Source organism: Apis florea, unplaced genomic scaffold (assembly GCF_048593485.1).
Source record: "Apis florea isolate Af1SG1 unplaced genomic scaffold, ASM4859348v1 contig_2295_pilon, whole genome shotgun sequence".
In the NCBI taxonomy this organism is placed as follows: Eukaryota; Metazoa; Arthropoda; class Insecta; order Hymenoptera; family Apidae; genus Apis; species Apis florea.
Genome location: NW_028256555.1, coordinates 198,744 through 221,261, shown reverse-complemented (window position 1 = coordinate 221,261; position 22,518 = coordinate 198,744). Strand labels below are relative to the sequence as shown.

Sequence of the window (22,518 nt, the reverse complement as noted above, 5' to 3'; positions counted from 1 at the left end):
ATCATTTACATTCGCGAAGAAAATTAACAAGCAAGTATATTGCACACTGATCCATTTGATGAAAAATTCAGAAGTTTTCTCCGCTAATCAGGTCTCTCTCTAAATCCTCCACAAGCACAAATTCAACCCAAACATTTCTCCACCCACAAACCCACTCACTCTGAAATCCATCTACGACACGATCGAACCATAATTCCCCCTTCGAGCTTGTTAATCACACCGTCCCTCCCTCCACCCCCTCGTATCAGGCGGTGTTGATCACTCATAGTTACAAGCGGCGTGCGTGACACTCGTGACGTCCCCGGTTTTTAAGCTGCCTTTCGTTTTATCTCGGCCGGGAGATCGAGATCGAGAGCTGGCGGCGCAACAACCGTTCGAACGAATGTGAAACGAATCCACCTGTCGACAGGTAAAGGCGCTTTATCGTCAACGATCGCGATCGGTCACCTTTTGATTTAATAAGACCACCTCGAGATGACGGGATCTGGACGACTTCCGTCGAGAAGTCAGTGTATACGTGGCCGCGAGCGCGGTATGCGGTATGGGACCTCTGGGCCACGTCGACAACACGGTGTCTCATTTGAATTCCGATCGAGTATCGGTTCCCTCGATCGAAGGACCTGCTCGGTATGCGAGAGGATCGTGAACCGAGCGTTTCGCGATTTCGACCACGATCCGCGCGCTACGTCTTCCACGCAATCAAAGAGATTCGTATATCGACGATCTGGGTAAAACGGATGTTTACCTGGGTCAGAGGGATCGCCGGTGGAATGCGGCTAGCCGTGGATATTCTTCTCGAATATCGTGAGCGGGGTTTAGAGGTAGTGATTTCGTTTCGTGGCTAAATCGACGATTAATTCGGCCTCCAAGATGCGAAAGTATTAGAAAGGAAATAGCGAGAATGATTTTCTACAACGGATTTCTTTTACAACGTCCACGTAAAATTGTTACCGAAATTGTTCGAGTATGAGAACAATATCCATCGATTATTCGCGAAAATTATCGTATTATCTTCACCAATTCTCTCTCACATATACGTACATACTGTCTGCCAACACACCCACTATCCACATCCACGGTAAAAAAGGTAGCAAATTAGCTAATGTCGAAGATAACGACGACACCGTACCCTACCTCCACACGTTCCCTGTTGCTCGTTCTAGAACGCGTGCAATCGTTATCCTTCGCCTCCACGTGTGCACGTGGGTGTTCCATTCGGGGCGTGTATTATCCCGGCTGTCGTCGCTCGTCGTCGTTGACTAATGAGACAAAAATCAACAGATTCACCCCCCAACCTCGTCCCACACGTGGCGTCCTTACAAGCGCAGTAATAAGCGGAGAGGGGCGCGATTGTTACGAGCCACCTTGCGTTTTACAACTTTTGCAGCGACGAGCAGGCAATCGAATTTGATCGGTAAGACCAAATGGAGTTATAGAGAGCAGATTGTTCCTTGCCTGGAAGTGATACGTGGATATGTGGTGGTGTGTCGAATTCCTGTTGCGAAAGCGTAGCTTTTTTTGCCACGCGCTTGGTGACAAAGAAAGAGGCAGCGAAACGTTTAATGCGAAGTTCGAAGTGCTGGAAGTTCTCTCGTGCCTGGTTGGGCAATGAGAAATTCCAAAGATGTGATTTATCGCCAGTATGCGCGCACAGTGGATCGAGCAGTGGAACGGATTGACAACAGGCGGCAAAAAGTAAACGCTGATTTAATCGGCGGTGGCTTGCTTCTTTCCAATTTTTAGAATTCTCAATGCTTTCGCAAGGGAATTACTCAATTAACTGTAACACATATTTGGCTCGTCCCCCTCTTTCCTCCTTTTTCAATTGCCATCGATTTTAATCCCATTTATTTATTCAAATAAATCTAAAGATCGAATATCTCCATCGTTTGTAAATTACATCTCGCAATAATAACTTTTAATCACAATTTGATCCGCCGTCTCAATCTTCGCTCGTCCGGGGATAAAGATATCTCGAGGGGCGAAAATAAAATGATAAAAAAAACGCGGGGACGACAAACCAAACTGCCAAAAAGTAGACGATGCGAAGAAGTTGGCGCACCATCGGCTCGAGATTACAGGCTCGATAATTAATATATCGCGCGGTAATTAATATATTGGCCGACCAACATCGGCAACGTGTTATTAGAGAGGCGGCCCTCGAAGGGGAAAGAAAAACCTTAATGCTGAATCCACCTCTCTTTGCAGACGACAAATTCTAAAGGGAGGATTAATCTCTTCCGCTCCCCCCTCTTTCTCTCCTCACCAACTGGATCGTGAATCGATTTATCACTGATCAACCGCCTGATACGAATCCATCGTTGTCGCGGATAAACATCCACCAAATTATTACCGGTAGCAGGGAGGATCGGGGACACGCATCGTATTTTCGTGTGCTTGATATGTAATTTATCGATCGGCCGATAACTCGTCCTATCCTCGATCCTTCCCGCTCGAGAGAGTCGTTGGTCAATTAGTTTGAGAGAATTTTTTCCAACTCGCCTCGATGGAATTTTTAACGAGAGAAGAGAAGAGGAAGGGGAGGGGGGAAGAAGGGGCGTACAGGATGTCGCTCGAGCTCGATCGAGAATCAACGGGGAAGATTACAAGTTAATCAAAGATCCACGAGAAAAAGATGGTGAGATAGCCGGGAGGAGGAAGATTCATTCGGGGTGTGCGAGGGCTGTGCGTGGTTTATATTGGAAACGCGAGCTCGAGTGTTTTACTTATGAATTTTAATCACGCGTAATTATAAATTACAGTTTTAAGAGAAAGGTCGTACAATGTTGTACAATTTTATATTCTCTCCGCGAACGTTTATGCAGATAAGTCGAATTTTTAATTTTAAATATTTTTCAATTTTTCTTCTCTTCGATGAATTTGTACATAAAATTTTTATCGTTTTTTTGTAATTTATATCGAGGAAATAGGATACGTATTCGAAGTACAGTTTTGGTATGAATTTTCTTAAATTTGTTTACACCGAGAACATGAAAAATTGTAATTATAAAATATCTTGCTTCCCTTCTTCCCCGTTCGAAAGAATTTATAAAGCAAAAGTTGGATATACAAGTACGAGTATAAAATTGATCGTCCAATTTTTCGTGAAATGTAGATCGTAAAATAAAATAAAAAAAAAAAAGAAAACGCGTATAAATAAAATTCGTCTTCGCAATCGTCGCAAAAAAAAAAAAAAAAAAAAAAAAGAAACGAAATTCCACGGTTTCATTTAAAACAAGAATAAGTAAAACGTCTTCGATTAACATTCTTCTTCTCAACTGGCTAACGAACACAATAACATCATCGTGTAAACTCACGATACTTTTTGCAGAGAGGAAAAAAAATTCGACAATTATTTAATCGTTCGTCGCAATTCGATTACAACTATCACTATTCAATAACAAATTAATTACGAACCGATTGAGAAAACACTATCCCCCTGTAATATAATAACACTTCTTCTATCGAACAGGAGGGGAAAAAAAAAAAAAAAAAAAAAAAAAGAAGAAAGAAAAGAGACAGCAGTTAACATTTCCAATGCCGCGCAGCGTATTTTGTCGCGGTTTCGTTATACGTGTGTACGTGTATACGTGCACAAATATACGCGTAAACGCTTTCGTCAAGGAGACGTGCATAAAAATCAAGAATTAATTGAGGCTGCACACCGCGAAAGGGGAAAAAGAACAGGGGGGTCCGAGCGCGGCCAATTAAGCGTAAAAAGTTAATCGCGCGTTTACGACAGCGTAATTCCCTCCCGTTTGCAGAATCGCCTTCGACCGTATCCTCGCCTCGGTGAGGCGAGCTTTCCCAGATCATTAATATGTCTGCCGACGCATGGAGCCGGCCCTAGAAAACGGCAAGAAAAACGGCTGTAAACCCGAGTAAAATATCACGAGGCTCAGTTAATAAACTTCCACATTACAGGGTCTCTTTCTCTCTCTCTTTCTCTCTCTCTCTCTCTTTCTGGGTTTCACTCGGTTTTCCCTTTTCAAGGGGAGGGGAGGGATCGTATCTTGCGATTTTCATCAGCCGGATCTTCCCGCGTTTTCCATCTCGAGCGCGGTCGAGTGACCGGAATAAATTATCCGTCCCATCGATTATTTCCTTACAACACCGGGCAAAGGCAGCCGGCCTTATTTAGAGAGAGCTCGCGGCCGTCTAGTGGAGGCTGGAAGCGCGGATGCCCGACCGCGGATACTCCCAGAATAGGAGAAATTCCCCTCTGACAATCGGACCGCGATACTTCTTCTCCTCTCTTTCTCTTTCTTCTTGGGGAGACACGCGGCGACGATTCGGATCGCGGCGGCGGTTCTATTCGAAGTCGAAGGAACGAAGCTCGTCTAGAGCGGCTAGAAACCTCGAGAAATCGCGGAAACCGGGTCGATCCGAAAGGTCAACTCGGCGACATTTCGCGGCGGAGGAGTAGAATCGTTATCGATAAGTAGAATTCTGAATTCTGGGATTGGACGTGATGAGATGGGGTTACGGAGATATTCCAAAGATATGATATATATTTTAAAAATAGGTAAAAATTATCGTGTCGATGGGATAGGAAGAAATTTATTATCTATATCATACCACGATGGATTGAGAGGGAAATAGGGAAATAGAATGACGAAAAAGTATAATGGAAAAGTGAGTACATAAAATATTTAAGAGGCTGGATACTTTCTGAATACGTGTAAATATACGTTTGTAATTTTAACTGGAGTATCGAGAATAAAATAAATTTGTCTTGTGTTATAGTCGGGCAAAGTATGAGGATAATAAGGAAGACTCGACTTAATCTTATGACATACAAATTTCTCTTCATGTAAACGGTGAAAACGATCAAATAAATCTTTATAGTAAATACGAATTAACGATGAAACTGGATGGATTTATCGTTATAAGGTGCATTAGATTTTTTAAAAAGAAGAAAAAGAAAAAACGCTCGAATTTCTCAACTCTTTACAATTATCCGCACAATCTTACGGCGATCATCACGTTTCAACTCGGAGACGTGTTAATTCGCAATGTGTTCATTGTGGCAACGGGGTTCCACATTTGTCGAGGAGGATTTACGAGCTTGTTTCCAGCCACGATGGATCGGATGGAGCGCTTGCGTGCGCAGGTATCGGGGGAGCTGTCTGTCGTCTCGTTGCCGGGTTCGAAGGTGGCGAATGATGAAACGAGGCCTACGTTACAGACAAAATGACATGGAATTACCACTTTCGATGTATGCCGCGAAATTTGAATTTGAATTTCATCCGCCGTGCACGCGCCTCCTCGAAGGGTGGCATTAATGCGGCTGAAACGGTGAAAGGCATCGAGGACACGCCGCGATATTATTTCCCCTCGATTCTTTCCTTCTCTCCCATTCCTCTTCCCACGTGTACTTGTTTTTTCTTTCTTTCTTTCTCCCCTTTTCACGGAGCAGAGAGGAGGAGAAATAATTTTTCCACGGGCTCGTAGCGATTGCATCGATCGCGGCCGAGTTGACTTTTCCGATAATTGCGGCCACGGCGATTGCGACGTCTGATGATGACTCTCTTTTTGCACCTTCAGGTGCTTTGGAGTAAGTGGAAAGAAGGGAGGGAGAGGGGTCGAATTACGCGCGCTGTTGGAGAAAAGGACGAGAAAGTTGGGAAAACGTGTTGTGTTCACAGGCGATGTATCCCATTCTTCTTCTTTCGATGCGACGGTGCCTAATGGTTTTTTCTTTTTTTTTTTTTTTTTTTTTTTAAATATCATCAAAGGTCGCGAAAGAGTTCTTATTAAATTGCAGGCAATAAATTATAGTGTGAAGTATGGAGGTTTATTTATTCAAATTTTTGTCGAAGGACAAAGTGTTTTTATGATAGGCGGACTGTGATTTCTCTTTTCGCGAGTGGAAACGTTTGAATGGAACGAGCGAATGCGTAATTTTTTATTTTCGAAAATAAATTATTTCTAAAAAAAAAGAAGAAAAGAAAAAAAACCGCAACGCGTATCCAAAATCCTGAAAAATTCTCGCACTCACTATCGCTTAACAAATATAATAAATTGCTCGATAATTATGTAAAATAACCACACATGATGAATTGACAAATAGATCCGCGCGGAAGGGAATAATAAACTGCACAACTTCCGCGATAACGTATTATCGAATCGGCACTAGCCTCGCAAAAGCCTCGATCGATCGTACGAATGGTAAAGTTCTCTCGCGGTCGCAATAAACGTGACGTTTCCCCGCCACGGCCATAGTCGAGGTTAAAGCAAGAGGAAATCGATCTTGGACAGGCGAGAGAGACGGGAAGAGTCTAAGGGGATCGAGATGCCTGTTGCCCCATGAATATTTAGGGCCCCTCCGTGCTCCTCCAATGGAGTATTTATTCGCGGATGCCGGTTTTATATCACTCAACCGGGACCAAGCTTCGCGATACGTCCACCGGCGCTGCCGGCTTCTCAAAGGGGCTTTCCCGATCGGGGGATCCGTGTGCCCGATCCACGAGATCGAGTTTCACCCGTCCAATGGCCCTGATCACGTTGAAATATCGTCCGACTCGTCGATCCACGATACGAAACCAATCGACGCGTTGCTAATCGCGGATTACGTGTTACCCGACCGGTTGCTTCCGTCTGTCTGTTAACTGGATCTTTAACCGGGAATGTAATCAAGGGAGAGTTTATAAATCGTATGTAATTGAATGTTATAGAGGAAATGAAATATGAAATAATATATTAAAGGGTTTGTTCGTTAATCGATTGCGAAAAAAGATCAATGAGAGGTCAGGAAAGGAAATTTCATAAAGATTTTTTCTTGAATTAAAAAATCGTTATAGAATTATTTAATTCTAATCGATACTTGTCCATAAGTATCAATTTCACTGACAGTAAGTACAAAGCTTACTTATTGGATTAACACGTATTCTCAATTTTTTATCTTAATATTCCCCATCGTTGATTATCCACTTGACGAACGATCCAAAAACGTTTAACTATGACTTGATTCTCTTTAAGAAGTTACACAGAGTTACAAATCCATTTTTATATTTCTGAAGCGACTTATTTCTCAATCTATATAATCCATATATATATATATATATAAATCCGCCGCTTGAAAAGTCTTCAACAATTCCATCCACTTTTCCTCTCGTTTTCATTATCATCATCATCTAAACCCACTTTACGTCAACTCTCTGCCATCTCAATCTAACGTTCGATCAATTCTCATTCGATGTTTCTCAAGACAAAGGCCTCTATCGAGTATTGTGACAAACAATCGTTCAATTAACTCGATGAAATCTCTAATTGAATGATCGACGGTGGAACAATTAGCTGTCGTGGAGCGCAAAGTCGACGTCGTTCTCGATTTCGAGGCATAGGCAGGCGATAAATTAAGTCGCGAACCTTGGAGAGTGTAATTAAGTTTGTCGGCTCGAATTGGGCTCGCGCACACTCGAGTTTCCCTCTCGAGCAAAGCTGTTAATCTCCTTCGATCCGCATCGTGGCTCATGCGTGAAGATGAGGCGCGGTGAGTCGATCCTTGGATCATCGATCTTTACGACCCGCGGCGCCATTTTTACGCCGAGCGATTGAATTACGTTTACGACGGATCGATGTACCGTGAGTACACCATTCTTTGATAGAATTTTATAGCGTTTAAGATGAGTTTGAGGGTGAGGTGTAATCGTTACCACTTTGTATATTTGCTTCTTCCTTCTTTAAAAAGGACTGATTGCTTCAAGTTAGGCATTTTAAAGCTTTATTCAATTTAGGGATAAAATTAGATTTAATGGATAGATGTAGGAAGAAGATCTATTCCTTTACGATGCTTCGTTTTTGATTAGGGCAAAAGATTTATCTCTTTTCAAACTTTTCGCAATATTCCGTATAATTTTTCCGAAAATCTAACGTAAACAGGAATATTTCATTTTCTAACTTTTGGAAACTGTTAAAATTGAGATAGAATTAAATCCTGAAACTACCGCGCCATACTTATTAAAATATAAGAAACTAAAAAGAAAGAAAAAAAAAAAAAGAAAAGAAACAGAAATAAATCGTTTGACGTGCACAGATTGACGATTCATTTCGATTCAACTTTTAAAATATACTTGTATAACTTTGAAAAAAAAAAAAAGAAAAAGAAAAATCTATAAAATTTTTACACGCGCACAAACGAAGGGAGGCAAGATTGCAATGTAATCGACTTTTACCCAACCCATCCACAAAATCAGAAGAGAGTCTATTAAGGATCCAAAAGGGGAGAGAATCGATCCTTAACAGGCCTAAATTATGCCTCTACCTTCTCACGTTTCAGAAACTTCAGAAATCATCAACTATCCCCCAAGATCGATCGCTACCTTTTTCACTCCTTTCGAAGAGTCGGTAACACGGCCGATTCTAGTCGGAGAAAAACGAGGAACAGGGAGGAATACAAGGCGAGATCCTTCGATCTAAGTGGAACGATAGGCGGCTCTGAAACGGTGGCACACGTGATTGCGGGCGATTACGCCGTCTACTTTAAAGGTTAATGCCGCGATCCCAGAAAAATGGCGGGATTAATGCGTCGCGTGTGCTACCGGTTGCATGGCCGATCGCCATTCCAGGCGCGCGGTGCAAACTGGGTAAAAAAGACGACGGTGGCGCTCGAGAGCGGCGTAAACGCGCGTGCAGAGAAATTGGACACGGATCGAGGAATTATCGGGAACTCTGTTAACGGAATTGGTATTAGCGAGCTGACTATAATCCATTCCTCTGGATTCACTCTGGAATCGACACGATCGTGTGCGGTCTACAGCTAGAAACCAGGGTAGTTTCGTTTCGTTACGATGGAGAAAAACTTTAATTGCTACGTTTATAGAGTATTCGAGGAAAGTTCGAGCATTGAAGCTTCGATTTAGGAAGAGTTTGGATGTTGAGAGAGAACGATATGGGTTTCGATAATAGAATGTGTGATATTGATTTCTTTTAATCGTGATTCGATAATGAACTTTTGAAAATGTTCTTGTAACTTCTATTCCCATGTAATAAAACTGTAAAGAAAAATAAATTAAACGATCATGCATGTAATTAGATTTCTTGGACATTTCAAAATTAAAGAGAAAGTAGTAGCGTAATGATACAATTTAGTGATAATAAAGAATAATAAAGGGATATAATTAATTGTGAACTTTTTTTATAACCATAATGTAGAGAAAAATTTCAAAGCCGGTATTCTCGATTTATCCGATTTCTACTTGAATCCATCCTTTATGGATTTAAACAAATCTGATTTGGTTGTAACATGAAAGAAAGTATCTGTAATCTGGTACTTGTAGACAGGTTGATTGGTGCGCCAGAAGTATCTCCTAATGTGGATTTATTGAGAAAGTATTCAGAGAAAGCGAGTAAAAAATAGAAGCTACAAAAATCTCACTATTCTTTCCTATAATATGTAATTTGAATCGGGAAACATTACAAGCAAAACAATAATTAGAGACTCACCACTTTCACGTACCGCTAATCATAATAAATTTTACACGTATGTATATAATACGATGTATGAAATTAACACTTACAGTTGGATAAAAATTAATAATCATAAATTAAATTACTAACAGAATTAAGAATTAAAATTAGAATTAAAAATTTGAATAAGTTTCACGTATTATTATCAAATCTCAATATTGTCGAATATAGAACGATCTTAAATCTTAAATCGTTAACATCTTCGCTGTTTTAACGAACAAAAATTTTATAATCATTATCGCTCGCTTTATCGAGGATGAAACGAAATAATAAATCCAAGCATCGTTCCACTCCCTCGTCGACAAAAATCCGATCCAACGACCAGGCAATCAAGCATTAAAATGCAAACTTCGATCAATCGACCGTCCGGATCCAGCTTAATAGTTCATAAAGTCGCGATTCGCGAATCGCGTTGCCTCGTTTCGAATCCATCTCCCATCCAGGAGATTCACGGATCGTAAGATCCGGCCATATTCCTCCAACGAGCTTGCCCAAGCTCGCGAGCGGGCTTTTGACGCTCGTAAGTTCCCGTGTAATGACTTAGAGGATTGCGGCCGCCACGGCCACGGACGTGTAATTTACGCGGCTCGTAAGTCGCCGAGGTCTGCAACGGTTCGGTTACAAAGTCGCATGCCTCCGCCTCTGATAGAACGCCTCGTAATTTCGACGCTAACGATCGGCGAAACCGTGGATTGGATCTCACGCGGCGAGCCCCCTCGCCCCGCTCGAGCAAGCGGATGGATAATTGGGAAATGAAAAGCTGCGGTGGATAAGGAATACTGTATATCATAATGCGGGAAATGAATAATAATTGGACGATGAAAGTGGGCGCGATCGTTGGATTCGACGTGATAAAGTTCAATTCGACAATTTTTGTACTTCGATGAAACAATTCTTTGGTTTTTCGTATCCAATTTCGCATATACAACCTGAAAATATCTCAGACCACACAGAATATTCGTTAGAATTGCTATAAAAGAAGAAAAAGTCGATCGCGCGCCTATTCTCACGGATTCTCTCCTCCTCGATTAACCCCGAAGGCGTTGTTGCGAAAAGCGTATTGGTTCCGCCATGCGATAATATCGGCGGGGGTATATATTCCTCTATCCGGATATCTGTCGATATTATCTCTACAACTGCTCGCACAACCCCATAGAGCCTTGCGTACACCTTGCGCCACGCCACGCCGTGCACGAGCATTACCCCACAGAGGCGTGTAAGCCCGGCCCCCGTAAATGTATCTATATGCATCGCGGCTGGTGCATCTCGAGCGCCTGTTATGGGATGCGCTGGCGTTGCACCGTAATATTATTAGATAAACGGCACGCCGCTAGATAGTGTGCGCTTCTATATGGTTTACATAAGCGGTTGTGACCCTTGCCTCGCCAGCTCCTCTTCCTCCTCTCTCCCGCCACCGCCTTTCTTTCCTCCTCCCCACCCTCTTTTCCGTACTACTTTGGAACAAGCCATGGAACGATCAACTATGTTGAGGAGGGGAAGGAGGGAGGGAGGGGGGGGGCGGGGAGGGATAGGCATGATGAAACATTGTAGGGAAACGGCGAGCGACAAGCGCGATCTTCCGCCTATCGTCCCCTTTTCGAAAAGATTGTCTGTCCGTTTATACGAGGAGGTTTATAAGGGGTTTAAGGGAACGGGGTTTTGAGGGAAATTGCTTCGAGATGGGCACGAGAGATCGTGCGTTTCGGCGAGATATCTTCTGTGAAATTAAGTTGGAAAAGGAACGTAAATAAATATTAATACGTTTATCTATATTTCTCGATTACTTTTTGTTAATGAATGTATTATCGTAGAAGCACACCAAACTCTTAACAAGCGACGAATCGATCAACTGCGATAATTTTTCAAAACGAAATCATTTTACTTAATCAGCAAAATGATCCTAATCTCTCTCTCTCTCTCTCTCTGTCTTCCATCGTCCAATTTAGGAAAATTATTTAGGAAGGCGCACGTATAGTCGCACGAGAGTCGCGTTTCCTCTCCTCTGATAAAGCGTCGTCTTCGATTTCGGGCGCAGATAGCACGCAACCGCGTGCACGCGGATCAGGAAGATGAAGAGGAGATGAAGAATGTTGCAGCGGAGCATCGGGTCCTTCGGATCTTCATTAATAATTGCCTCTCTTCGTTTTGGATCAAGTTTCTCCGCGGTTGCGTTCCTTTCGTGGCCTCGAAGCATGGCAACGAGGACGGAGGATGAAGATGTCTAACGAGTGCGTGCCGGCCGAGTCATTAACGAATTCATAAGGGAACTCAATTAGAGGGGAAGAAAATCGAAAGTCGATCGACGAGATGAGCATTCCTTCGTTGGCGTGGTTGCTTTTCACTTCCTTCTCGTCGTTTACATTCGATTTCTTTCTTCTTTGTTTGTAGTAAATTTTTATTGTTTATTTCTTCTTTGCCGAACTTCTTTCGAAATATTTTGAATCGAAGCGATATTTCAATTATATATATATGGATAAACTCGTTTAATCTTTGTGAAAAAATAAAATTAACTAGGAATCTCTAATCTCTTATCCGTTTAAAATTACGCACAACTTGGAACAGAATTTTCATTCCTGTTGCTTAAAAGAATTATCAAATATCGAATTGATCAATCAACTCTTCGCAATCCAAACTCAAATCAACTCTTGGATCAACTCTCAACAAATAATAAAAAAAAAAAAAAAGACCAGAACCCAGAAAAACCCAACATCTTTACCCAACTATCAATCTCGACCGAATCCAGGACACTTTTCCACGGCTGTGTAACCTTGTTTCCATGTGGAAGATCGGTTGGAAAACGTGCGACAACGTCTAAGAAGGAAGGTCTGCCGCGGCGCAATCGGCGAGATTTCCGTGAGAGCCGACGTGATCGAAAAGCCAATACCACGATTGCGCTCGATCCGCTCAGGCCGCAGGCCGAGAAACGAGCCTGATCCGCCTAATGAACCGATCGCTGTATCGATTAGCACCGGTTAAGAACGATCGATTGCGTGTCTTGTCAAATTTGTCAACGGGCGCGAACCGGCCGCAGACATAACGATCCCTCGGCTCGGCCTCGATTGCGAAACGCGGATCGAGGGAAGGGGAGAGAAGAGGTGAATTGAGGGGTGGGGGAGGAGGAGGGAGCGGGTGTCTGGGACGGCACGCGCGCTCGCCTCGATCGAAAATTCGGCGACTTCGACTCGAGGTAATTTTGGGATGGTTGCGTGGGTGGATATTGAATAGGATTATATAGTGGAAGCGTGACGGTGGATCGGTGCGTATTATAAATGAAAGTCGAGGTTTAGAGCGCGCGGTTTCGGGCTGATTAAAGGGTTGCCAGAGAGCTTTCTTCGGCCGCGGATGGAATGGCGTTTGCGAATTTGCGAACGGACGAGTCTTTTCTGTATCTTTTCGAGCGTGACGCGAAGAATGAAATATTTTGGAGGAAAATTTGCAACGTGGAACGAGATGATAATTTTTTATACGATACGTGGTGAAGAAATATATATATATATATATAAGAGAATGGAGAATGATAGATTCTTAGGAAAAATTGTAATGAAGAAATAGAAGATACGGAAACATCTTGCGTAACATTACGCAATAGAATGGACAACGTAAATCCTTGAATCTCGTGTTCAATCAAGAATAAACGATATTTTCAGCAAAAACTTGATCATTAATGTATTATTATTTCGTTAAGAACGAACAGAATCAGAATCCGTTCAAACTGTTGCAACGAACATCAGTTTGAAACGTATCACTATCTCCAAAATATCACTAAATATAAGCTCGTCGAGGGCAGCTGGTTGCTTGCATCGATCCCGAAATGAAATAACAGAACCGGTGATTCTCTTCGAGCCACAATCTATCCGAAAAATTTGAGCACGCGGATAATAAGACGTTTCGTTTTTCCCGGTATAAGTGGCGGTTGCATCCGCGGTGAGGAACCGCGTGTTCCGCTGCGTGCTAGGTCGGCTGTATCACGCACCTTGTATCTTTTCCTCGATCATCGAACATCACGTACGCGTGCACGTTCACCCCATTCTCAATTTACGATCATCGAGAAGCGATAAAAGCGAGGATCTATGTAACATAATACGCGATGTCTTCTTCTTCTTCTCTCGTTTTCTACGTTTCTTTATCGAAAATATTCGAAACGACGCGGACGAACTCTCACTTGCAACACTATTTAGATCAAGATTTCTTTTCAAGAGAAAAAGATTATTTAGATACACGAATCTAAATTTTGTTCATATCTTTCGATCGAAGAATTAACGTGTCTTCGTTTCCTTCTCGTCTCATTATCATCATCATCATTCGAGAATTATTTCGAACGTACATTACATTTACATACACTTTCATAAGGTAAATTTAAAAAGGGGGAAGAGGAGGATAAAGGAAAGAGACGCGGTCCAATTACTATAAATTGAGTTATAACCGGATCAAATTGCCTATAATTGGCGATTGCACAGCTTAATCGACATCCCTCAGCCCCACTCCTCCCACGTGTTCTTCTCGTCTCGCGTATGAAGTTATTCCGCAAAGTGGTCTTCGGAGGAACAGGGGATTAAGCCTCGGAGGGGAACTCGCGAACGGGACGATACCATGTACGTAGCGTGCATGGTCGATAGACGAGGAGAAGAACCGAGAGATAGGGAAGAGAGTCGGTTGTAAAGGAGTCGAGCCTTATCCCTCGACAATACAAATTGCTGATTATGCGCCCGGCTTTTACGTGCCTTCTAATTGGGCCGCCTTGCCTCTTGGGAAAGATCGGCCGATCGGCTACGATCGGCCCTCGTTAACCCCTAACGCTCTCCGTGCACGCCACGCTTCCTTCTCCTCTTCTTCTCTTCGTCGTGCCGTCCGTCGATGTCGCCTCTTTCCTTCAACGAGTCGCGTATATGGTCATGCAGGAAGCGGTACCACGCGCCACGGACCAATTTCGTGACACGTCCCCTTTTGACTATCGAAATCTCGATCGAGATTTCTGACACCGTCGATCGCTCCTTACGGGACGATGTAATTGCGCTTTTCCATCCGGTTTCGAGGGATGGATCGATAATGACGATGGTTATATTTTTTTCTTCTTTTTTTGGGGAAGATTCGTCGTTGAAGATATCGTTCGATGCTTCGATTTATCTTACTCGTTAATTTCGTTCCAGTACTCGCGAGTTTGTGATGCACGTTTAGATAAATTTTTCTTCGCGATAATTTATTTATAATTGATCGTTTATAATTATAATTATTTACGCGATAGTAATTTGTTTAACGAGCGATATAATACTCGTGCGGGAAGAAAAACAACAACACGAGCGTTCTGCTCCGCGTTCGAAAAACGACTGAGTCGTAATATTTTGAATACGAGTAACGTTCAATGTTATCGCTTTCCGTGTCGCGATTTATATTTCCGTGATATTATGACCGTAATATTATGGTTTTAAAATCTCAATATTATACGATACAATATTATGGTTGTAATCTCGTAACAATAAATCGTAAAAATATATATATATAAAATTATATATTCTCATATTTTTATATACGATGTAAAAATTTTCTTTAAAAAAATGAAAAATTGACAAATTTTAGAAAAAGTATCACATCGTGGGATTATCGATTATTGAAAACAAAAAATGAATTAAGACGAAATTAAATGAATTAAAATCACGATTCGCATACTGATGATTTGTTAAATCGGTATATATAACATTAAGATATATCGGGAGATCTATAAAACCGTAAAGATTCTCCGTTAAAAAAGAATACGATATCTCCTCGTGCATATTTCCTCGTACCAGGCCTCATCAAAATCGTATTTTCTCGATCGAAGCAATATAAAATAATACTCACCCTAGGACACGGCTCATTACTCACCGCTATCGCGGCCGAGAGTCGTTACGAGAGAGTATGAGTTCGTCGTAATCGATTAAGCCTCATTACGCTCGTCCTGTACCTCCTCCTCCTCCTCCTCGTTCCACTTCAATCCCTCCTTCGATCGTTAATTCTCTCAATTCTCTTTAGTTCCTCGTAGGAGAGGAAAGAGGAGGGGGAGAGGGAGAAAATAAAAGACGGAAGAAAGAGAAATAAAAAATAGACGAGATAGAAGATCGTCGTGTATACACGAGTTCTTATTCAAGCCGCGTAGAACGTGAGTAAGCAGTCGATCAATGGCTCCTCGTGTTCGACGGAGTTTCCAGGTCCCCGGAGAGCTGTCGACGACGAGCACCGGTGCGCTATGTTTGCCCGTTTCTCGTATTTATTATACAACCGTTTCTCCTTTCGTAGATCTTCCCCCATTGAACACGGGAAACGGACCGGAAAATCGGTATCGCGATCTCGCTCGGCCGCCTTCTTGTTGCGTCCCAAAGCGCTTCCGGTTACATCTTCTCAATGAGAATGCAATCGAACAATCGCGCTTTTTGTTTTGTGCAAATGAACCTATCAATGTCGACGCTCGTTCTCCTTAATCGATCCGGCTCGTTAAGCGGCCACGGTGCGTGGAATATCGATCGTAATCTCGATCGCTTATTGGTAATCATCGTGTTTCCTATTTGAAGATGTTCGGTCTCGTTCATTTTTTGACGTTTCAAAGTTTACTTTCAGGATAACGTTATAACGTATTTCGTAATAGATTTTCGATTCGAAGATATAACGTTTATGACAGGTATTGATATATTCTTTCGGGAAGATTGTCAGATTACAAATTAACAATCGAAGAATCATTATTTTGTATCGATTAATTTACATTTACGATTATAAATTCATTCTTCGATTCAGATTCTCTCTCGTTACGATCAAAATAACTTACAAAATCAAAATGAAGTAGATCCCACCAACTTTTAAATCGTTCCAGATCCGAACGGTTGATATTCGAGACTTGATATTCAAATCTCTTTCTCTCTCTTCACTCGTAATATTAAATATTGAAACAATTTCTTACACAGAATCTTAATCTTCCCGTCCAGGCATCAATCCAATCCACATATCAATTACTCACCTCCAAGTGAAATCCAAGATCTCTAAATCTTCATCTCTATGAATTATTACGATTCTTTTCGCAGAGGCTCAATCTTCTCCACGCAGTGGAAGCCTCTTGGATCTTGGATCGCTCCAGTTTCTCCCGCAGCGCGAGTCGAACGGGGAACGTCGATCTCCGGATAGTTGACCAGCAACCAGGGGAGGCCCGTCGATATTTCACTCGGCAAGAGTCCGGTAAAATCGTCCCGATATTGGCCAACCACTCTCATGCATAGAGTCATGACGGATCTAAGCGATTGTTTATTGCCGCTGCAACCAGTCGTCATGGATTGACGCGCTGTATCGAGTCTCGCATGTTTGTTATACAGGCTCCGTTGCTCTACACGGCTCCGTGGACATTACGCCGACGTGGGACATTATCCAAGTCTGTCTGTCGTGGTGCTTGCTCCCCTTGGAGCGCGGGATGATCTGGAGAAAGCACGGAGAGTTTTGAGGAGGAAGACAGATTGGTTGATTTAAGATGATTTAAGTTCCCGATATCCCTTTAAGGGTAGTTTGAGTAATGGACATTGAGTTGGATAATGATAATTTCGAATAAATAGAATAATAAACGAATAACGTTAACACGTTCGATTAAATTACGGTGAATCTATATCTATATCTATACAGATTGTTTCCAATATCTTTTCTATCGTTATTAATGATCATTATTTACGTCGTTTTCATTTGTTAAATTGATGAAATTAAAAATTCAGGGAAGGGAAAGGGAAATAGAAGGATGAAATTTTGAAACGTGAATTGAACTTCAGGAATTGAACTTTTCACGATCGATCTCTCTATTCTTTACATTTCAAACTTGTCCAATAAGAAGAAACATTGGCAAAGAAATCCCCCCCCCCCCCCAAGAGAAATCTTTCAAATCGTTCAACGAGAAACTAATCAATCTCGAATAGAACCACAACGAAACTCCTTGATATCCATCGCCCTCTTTCTTCTTCGCCGATACGTGTATTTATAATAGAACAAAACCGATCTCCAACATACTTGGGTAATATTCCCTGGCGAGTTAGCCAGAAACTAAACTAGATATAACTATCGAATATATATATATATATACTGTACACGGTGGTACACGGCGTGCTCGTGCGTGTATTCTCGTTCGCCTAGTCGGACAAATCGACTTGGACGTAGCCGCGATTTTTCAGGGTGTACCACTTTTTTCGAGCAGATACCTACCGCGCGCGCGGAACGTGGTCCCTTTATGTCCCGTATACATTACAGCGTGAAATGAATGATTCCTCGTACGAGCCACAGCGTCATACCATAGCGTGAGTTATGGCCATTTCCTTGAAAGTTGCCTCTAATGAATTTGGATCATCTAACGAAGGCAAAACCTTCGAACGAAAGTTACGTTCAACTTGCACGTTTAAGACTCTCACGAGGGATTACTATTACGAGGCTCTTAGGTGAAAATTACGTGTCCTTTTTTTATCAGAAAATTTCATTGAAAAAATAATAATCTTCCATTTTTGAATCGCTAGTTCCATGCTATTTTCTTCCACTCTTCCTATTTTCTTCAGCAAACCTAAAATCTACTAATATTTATATTCCATTCATATATTTACGAACCGTTTTCACCTGTTTTCCGATTAGTCGAACTTACACACGAAAGCCTCTTCAAAGTTGAATTAAATCATTCGTTAGAATCGTTCTTCATCTACTACTCGGGTTCTAGGCGTTACGTAAAACGATTATCGCTCGGGCGTATGGTCGATTAGCATCGATGATCGAGGCTTGCGCGAAGAGGATGCATCACGTGACACGAGAAGGTAGTGGCGACGATCGCGTTCGACCCGGCAAGGCCACCACGGCGTGGGCAGATATCCGTAACTCGATGATTTTGCAACGCTCTCGAGCTTCCTGCTGCAATTGATTAATTGCGATGAGTCGTGTTGTACTAAAGATATATATATATACGCAATGTAATCGAAGCGTGTGGACGAACATCTTCAAGGTTAGCGCGTGGAACCGCTTGCCGGATTTCGATCTTTCTGCTTTTGGAAGATTGAATACTGGAACTTGTGTGTGTGTGTGTGTGTGTGTGTATTATATATTCTGGGTTGACATTTATCACGAGAGGATGATATCTGAAAGTTTCGATAATATGGATAATTATATGATGGAAATTGATTTTGATTTGAGAAAAATTGAAAATGTTCAGTAATTCGTGTAAAGAGAGATGGATTAAAAGTTTTCGAAGAATCACGAATTAGTTTGAAACAACTACTTGGAAATCTGGTTACATAGAGAGAGAGAGGAAGGCAGTAATTATGATATTATGTATTTGGAACAACAGGATGGACAGAAGAATATATGTATATATATATATATATATATACACATAAAGTATAATTAAAATCGTATTACACAGAGAAAAACAACTATATTTCCTCTATTTCGTCGAAACAGGTGACGAAGGAAGAGAAAGGTTTTTTTTAAGAAGAAACTACACAGAAGCTTGTTTAATAGATAAAACAAAAATATTTTAATTTCGCATTATGTTTGGTTACTGGCCGCTCGTGCGCTTCGCCGCTTACGTGCTATTATGTACACAAAAAAAAAAAAAAAAAAAAAAAAAAAAAGTAAATCCGATATAAAGAATTCTTGAAAGAGTAGAGCATGGGTAAAAACGTTGGCCAATTAACGCCAGTCGAGAGATCCAAGCGGAAGCATAGAAGCGATATTTTTTTATTCGCAATCCTCTCCCCTCTTAACTTACACGCGAATCTTTTTTCCTCTTTTCTCTCTCTCTCTCTCTCTCTCTCTCTCTCTCTCTCTCTCTCTCGTACAATTTTATTAACTGGCCTATATCGTCGTGATTTGATCACTGATCGACGTGTGACTTTACCGTGTTTACACGATACCTCGCTGTACGATTGATGAATGACTACAATTCACGATGCATAGGATCGTGCTTAACAATAAAAAAATAAAATGATTCTAAAGCGGTCCATTCCAAGTATACAATATACATATACAATATACGATATTTTAAGAATATAAATATATTATATTAAGGCACTCCACTACTGGCCGATATATCCGCGACTTTATGGTGTTTTTTTTTTTTTTTTTTTTCTTTTTACTTTTATACAAGGACTTACTTCACCTAGTCTTCCTGCTTCTTTCACGTGTTCCGCGTACGCGATACAATGTCCAACGAAGCGAAGAATTAATGAAAGATAATCTCTCAATCCACGTGTAATTCGGTCGCAATAAATTAATTCTCTCGTCTTCCGAGTCGGATCGATGTCAATTACGTATGTACAAGTTTGAACACATTATATTTCGCGATGGATTTCTGCCACGATTCCGTCCTCCTTCCACCGTCCTCGCGCCACTTCTCCTCCCTTCCTTTTTTTTTTTTTTTTTTTCTTTCTTTGCACGTGTTCTTCTTCCTCTTTCTCACACGCCCGTCCCCTCCCCCCCTCCCCCCCCTCTTCGTTTCGACTTCATTTCAGGAAAATCGAATCTGCAAATCGAGGATTCGGCGACACCGGTATTGTGCGCCATGTTCCGGGACCAGCCCATCGTGAACCTTTCGAGAGAACCTTCGTCTCCAAAGGTGACACCCTTCACAACGACATAGGTAGCTCCGCCGGCCTCTTCACCCCTAACGTCAGATCCAACGGCTTGCTCTTCGTCGTGGTCTCCTCTTTCGCGGGGCTGTCACGATCGCACTCCACGTCGTTCGACCTGTTCTCCTCCTCCGCCGATTGGCTCGGTTTCGGGGAAGTCCGTGTCGACCTGACGCTCAGGTCTATCGGCTCGTCCTGTTCGACGGCGAGGCCGCCCGGGCTGGGGCTGACCAGAAGCAGATCACCGCCTCTGGGAGAAAGTTGGGACGCCGCCGGGGTGATCAGACCCGGCGGTGGATATATCAGGCTTAGGCTGGAATGGGGATGGAAGCCTGTCGTCAACGTGACGGTGGCGTTGATCTTCTTGGCCGGGAACTCGCGTTCCGACAGGGTTGGCGACGAGGTGCTCGCCTTGAAGTAGCTCAACGCCGAGTTACTCCTCGACTCGGTGTCCTGGCCGTCGCCACCGTCCACGGACGACGCCCCGCTGTCGCTCGGGGTGTCGGCTGTCCTCTTGTAGGTAGGCAGAAACGGCCGGAACACGTCGGACGGGCTGGTCGGGACGCCGTCCTTCTGCGTGAAGTTCATGGGCAATATTGGGGACATGGAGGGGTGTTGAGGTTGTTGCTGCTTGTAGAACGGTGGCGTTAACGTGTCCCTAGGTGGCGTTCCGGGTGGCTGTTGATTGCCGCCCACTCTCTCCCGCTCTTTCTGCCAGGCCAACAGTCGAAGCTGATTCTGCAACGCGACGTCGTCCGGGTGAGGGGACTTGTTCCCCCTGTCGCGTTCCTGTTTCAACATCGCCACGTGCAACAAGTGGGACTGAAGGGCTAGATCTTCTTGACTAGGTGAGGCGCGGTCCTTTCCGTCTTTTCCGTAAATTCCGCTACCTTGCTGGCCTGGTGTCTGGGGCAGGAATCCCGGAAGGAAACCCGGGCCGAAGGGGGATGCGGCGCCCGACGTCACGTTCTGGTTCCCGTTCGTCTGCTCTTGGAGAAGGCAATGGATCTTGAACCAGTTCGAGCGACGCCCGTACCGCGAGCCAGATTTCGACATCCCGACCATCAGACACTTCCGAAGCCGACACGCCTTGCACGCCGTACGGTTCTTCTTGTTTATCACGCATACTCCCCCGTTCTTGCATTCGGATATACTGCCTAAGTTATTGTAGGTTCTCCCAAAGAAAGACTGCGAACAGAAGAAAGAAAGAAAAGCTTGAAGGCTGGCATTTGCTTTGCTTCGTCTCGTTTCAATCTATTTCAATCTATCGTTTTCTTTTTTTTTTTTTTTTTTTTTCTTTTTTTCAACATGCCCCGAGATACCAGGACCCTGCGCACCCTGATAGCGTGACTCTACATAAAACCCAAGTCGCCAAGATTTCTCCGGCTCGGATTAAACGTCAAGAGTTAATGTTACGCGTCTCACGGGAATTAGCACGACCCCCTCCCTCCTCCCAGGATGGAAGATCGAGGAACGAAGGCATGATCTACGAAAGGGTGGACGGTGGAAGATGGAGCGTTGTACTCGGCTGGTCGTAAAGTTAAACGCCTGTCGGCCGACGATAAAACCGCCTTGAAAGCGGCGCATCGTGAACTAATTTACGACGCGGAGACCTCTCCGTTCTGGGCTGCGCCTCGAGCCGCCTTGCGCTAATCGAATGTCCCCCGCGCGTTTCCCTCTTTTATCGAGCACACGCGAATTCGATGAAATGTAAATATCGTTACATTATTACAGGATAATAATAAATAATTGCGATCCAATTATTATAATATACATCGGTGTTAACATTCTTCTAATCCCCTCTCTCCCTTTTTTGATTCTCGATTAATCCAAGTCCAAATTGAAATTTATTTCTCTCTCTCGCGAGAGACAGAGAGAGAGAGAGAAAGTTTCATATCGAAATCAGGGAGAAACTGGATCCAAGTGGATTCCACGTGTCATCGAGAACCGGAAAACCGGAGCTTCGATGCTCGACCATGTGGGCGTCACCAACCAGGTAACGGTACCAGTTCCAAACGAGATCGACGAATCATCCACCGGGTATCGATCCGTGTGCCCCAAATTTAAATTTCGATAATGCGTTCAAATTATCCGACCGTGTGTCACCAATGAATCACTCGGTGCTACCAATAATCTCGTAGCGTGTATCACCGACTTTCTCTCTCTCTCTCTCTCTCTCTCTCTCTCTCTCTCTCTCCTCTTCCCTCCCGAAACGATTGCAACAGAGTCGGGCAACGAGGAAGAAGCGTCCAACGAGAAGAGATCCAAGGCGTGAGATGATCGAGGAGAAACGTGGAATCGGAAGGATTTTCAGTGGCGGCAGATGGCGTTGATTAATCGGCTGGATTCAGGAACAACGAACAGCGAACGCTTGACAAAGTGGTAATGATCGCAGGATGAAAACGGATCCGCCGGTAATCTCGCCGATCTTAGATGCACAGGAGAA

The 22,518-nt window shown here is 43.0% G+C and overlaps 1 protein-coding gene and 1 long non-coding RNA gene across 5 annotated transcripts in view; both read right to left on the bottom strand.

Annotated features, from left to right (window-relative positions):
- The window catches only part of LOC116413983 (uncharacterized), a 51,295-nt gene extending 34,114 nt beyond the window's left edge, over positions 1–17,181 (bottom strand). Inside the window, exon 1 of the long non-coding RNA XR_015290926.1 lies at positions 16,454–17,181. This is a non-coding gene — a long non-coding RNA (uncharacterized LOC116413983). The remainder of the gene's footprint in view (positions 1–16,453) is intronic.
- A 1,774-nt stretch (positions 17,182–18,955) lies between these two features.
- Positions 18,956–22,518, bottom strand: part of LOC100868611 (uncharacterized) — a 33,739-nt gene continuing 30,176 nt past the window's right edge. For all 4 annotated transcript variants that reach the window (XM_086904101.1, XM_086904102.1, XM_086904103.1 and 1 more), the window contains one exon: positions 18,956–21,260. In XM_086904101.1, coding sequence (XP_086760227.1) covers positions 20,070–21,260 — 1,191 coding nt within the window. In that variant the 3' untranslated portion in view covers positions 18,956–20,069. The remainder of the gene's footprint in view (positions 21,261–22,518) is intronic.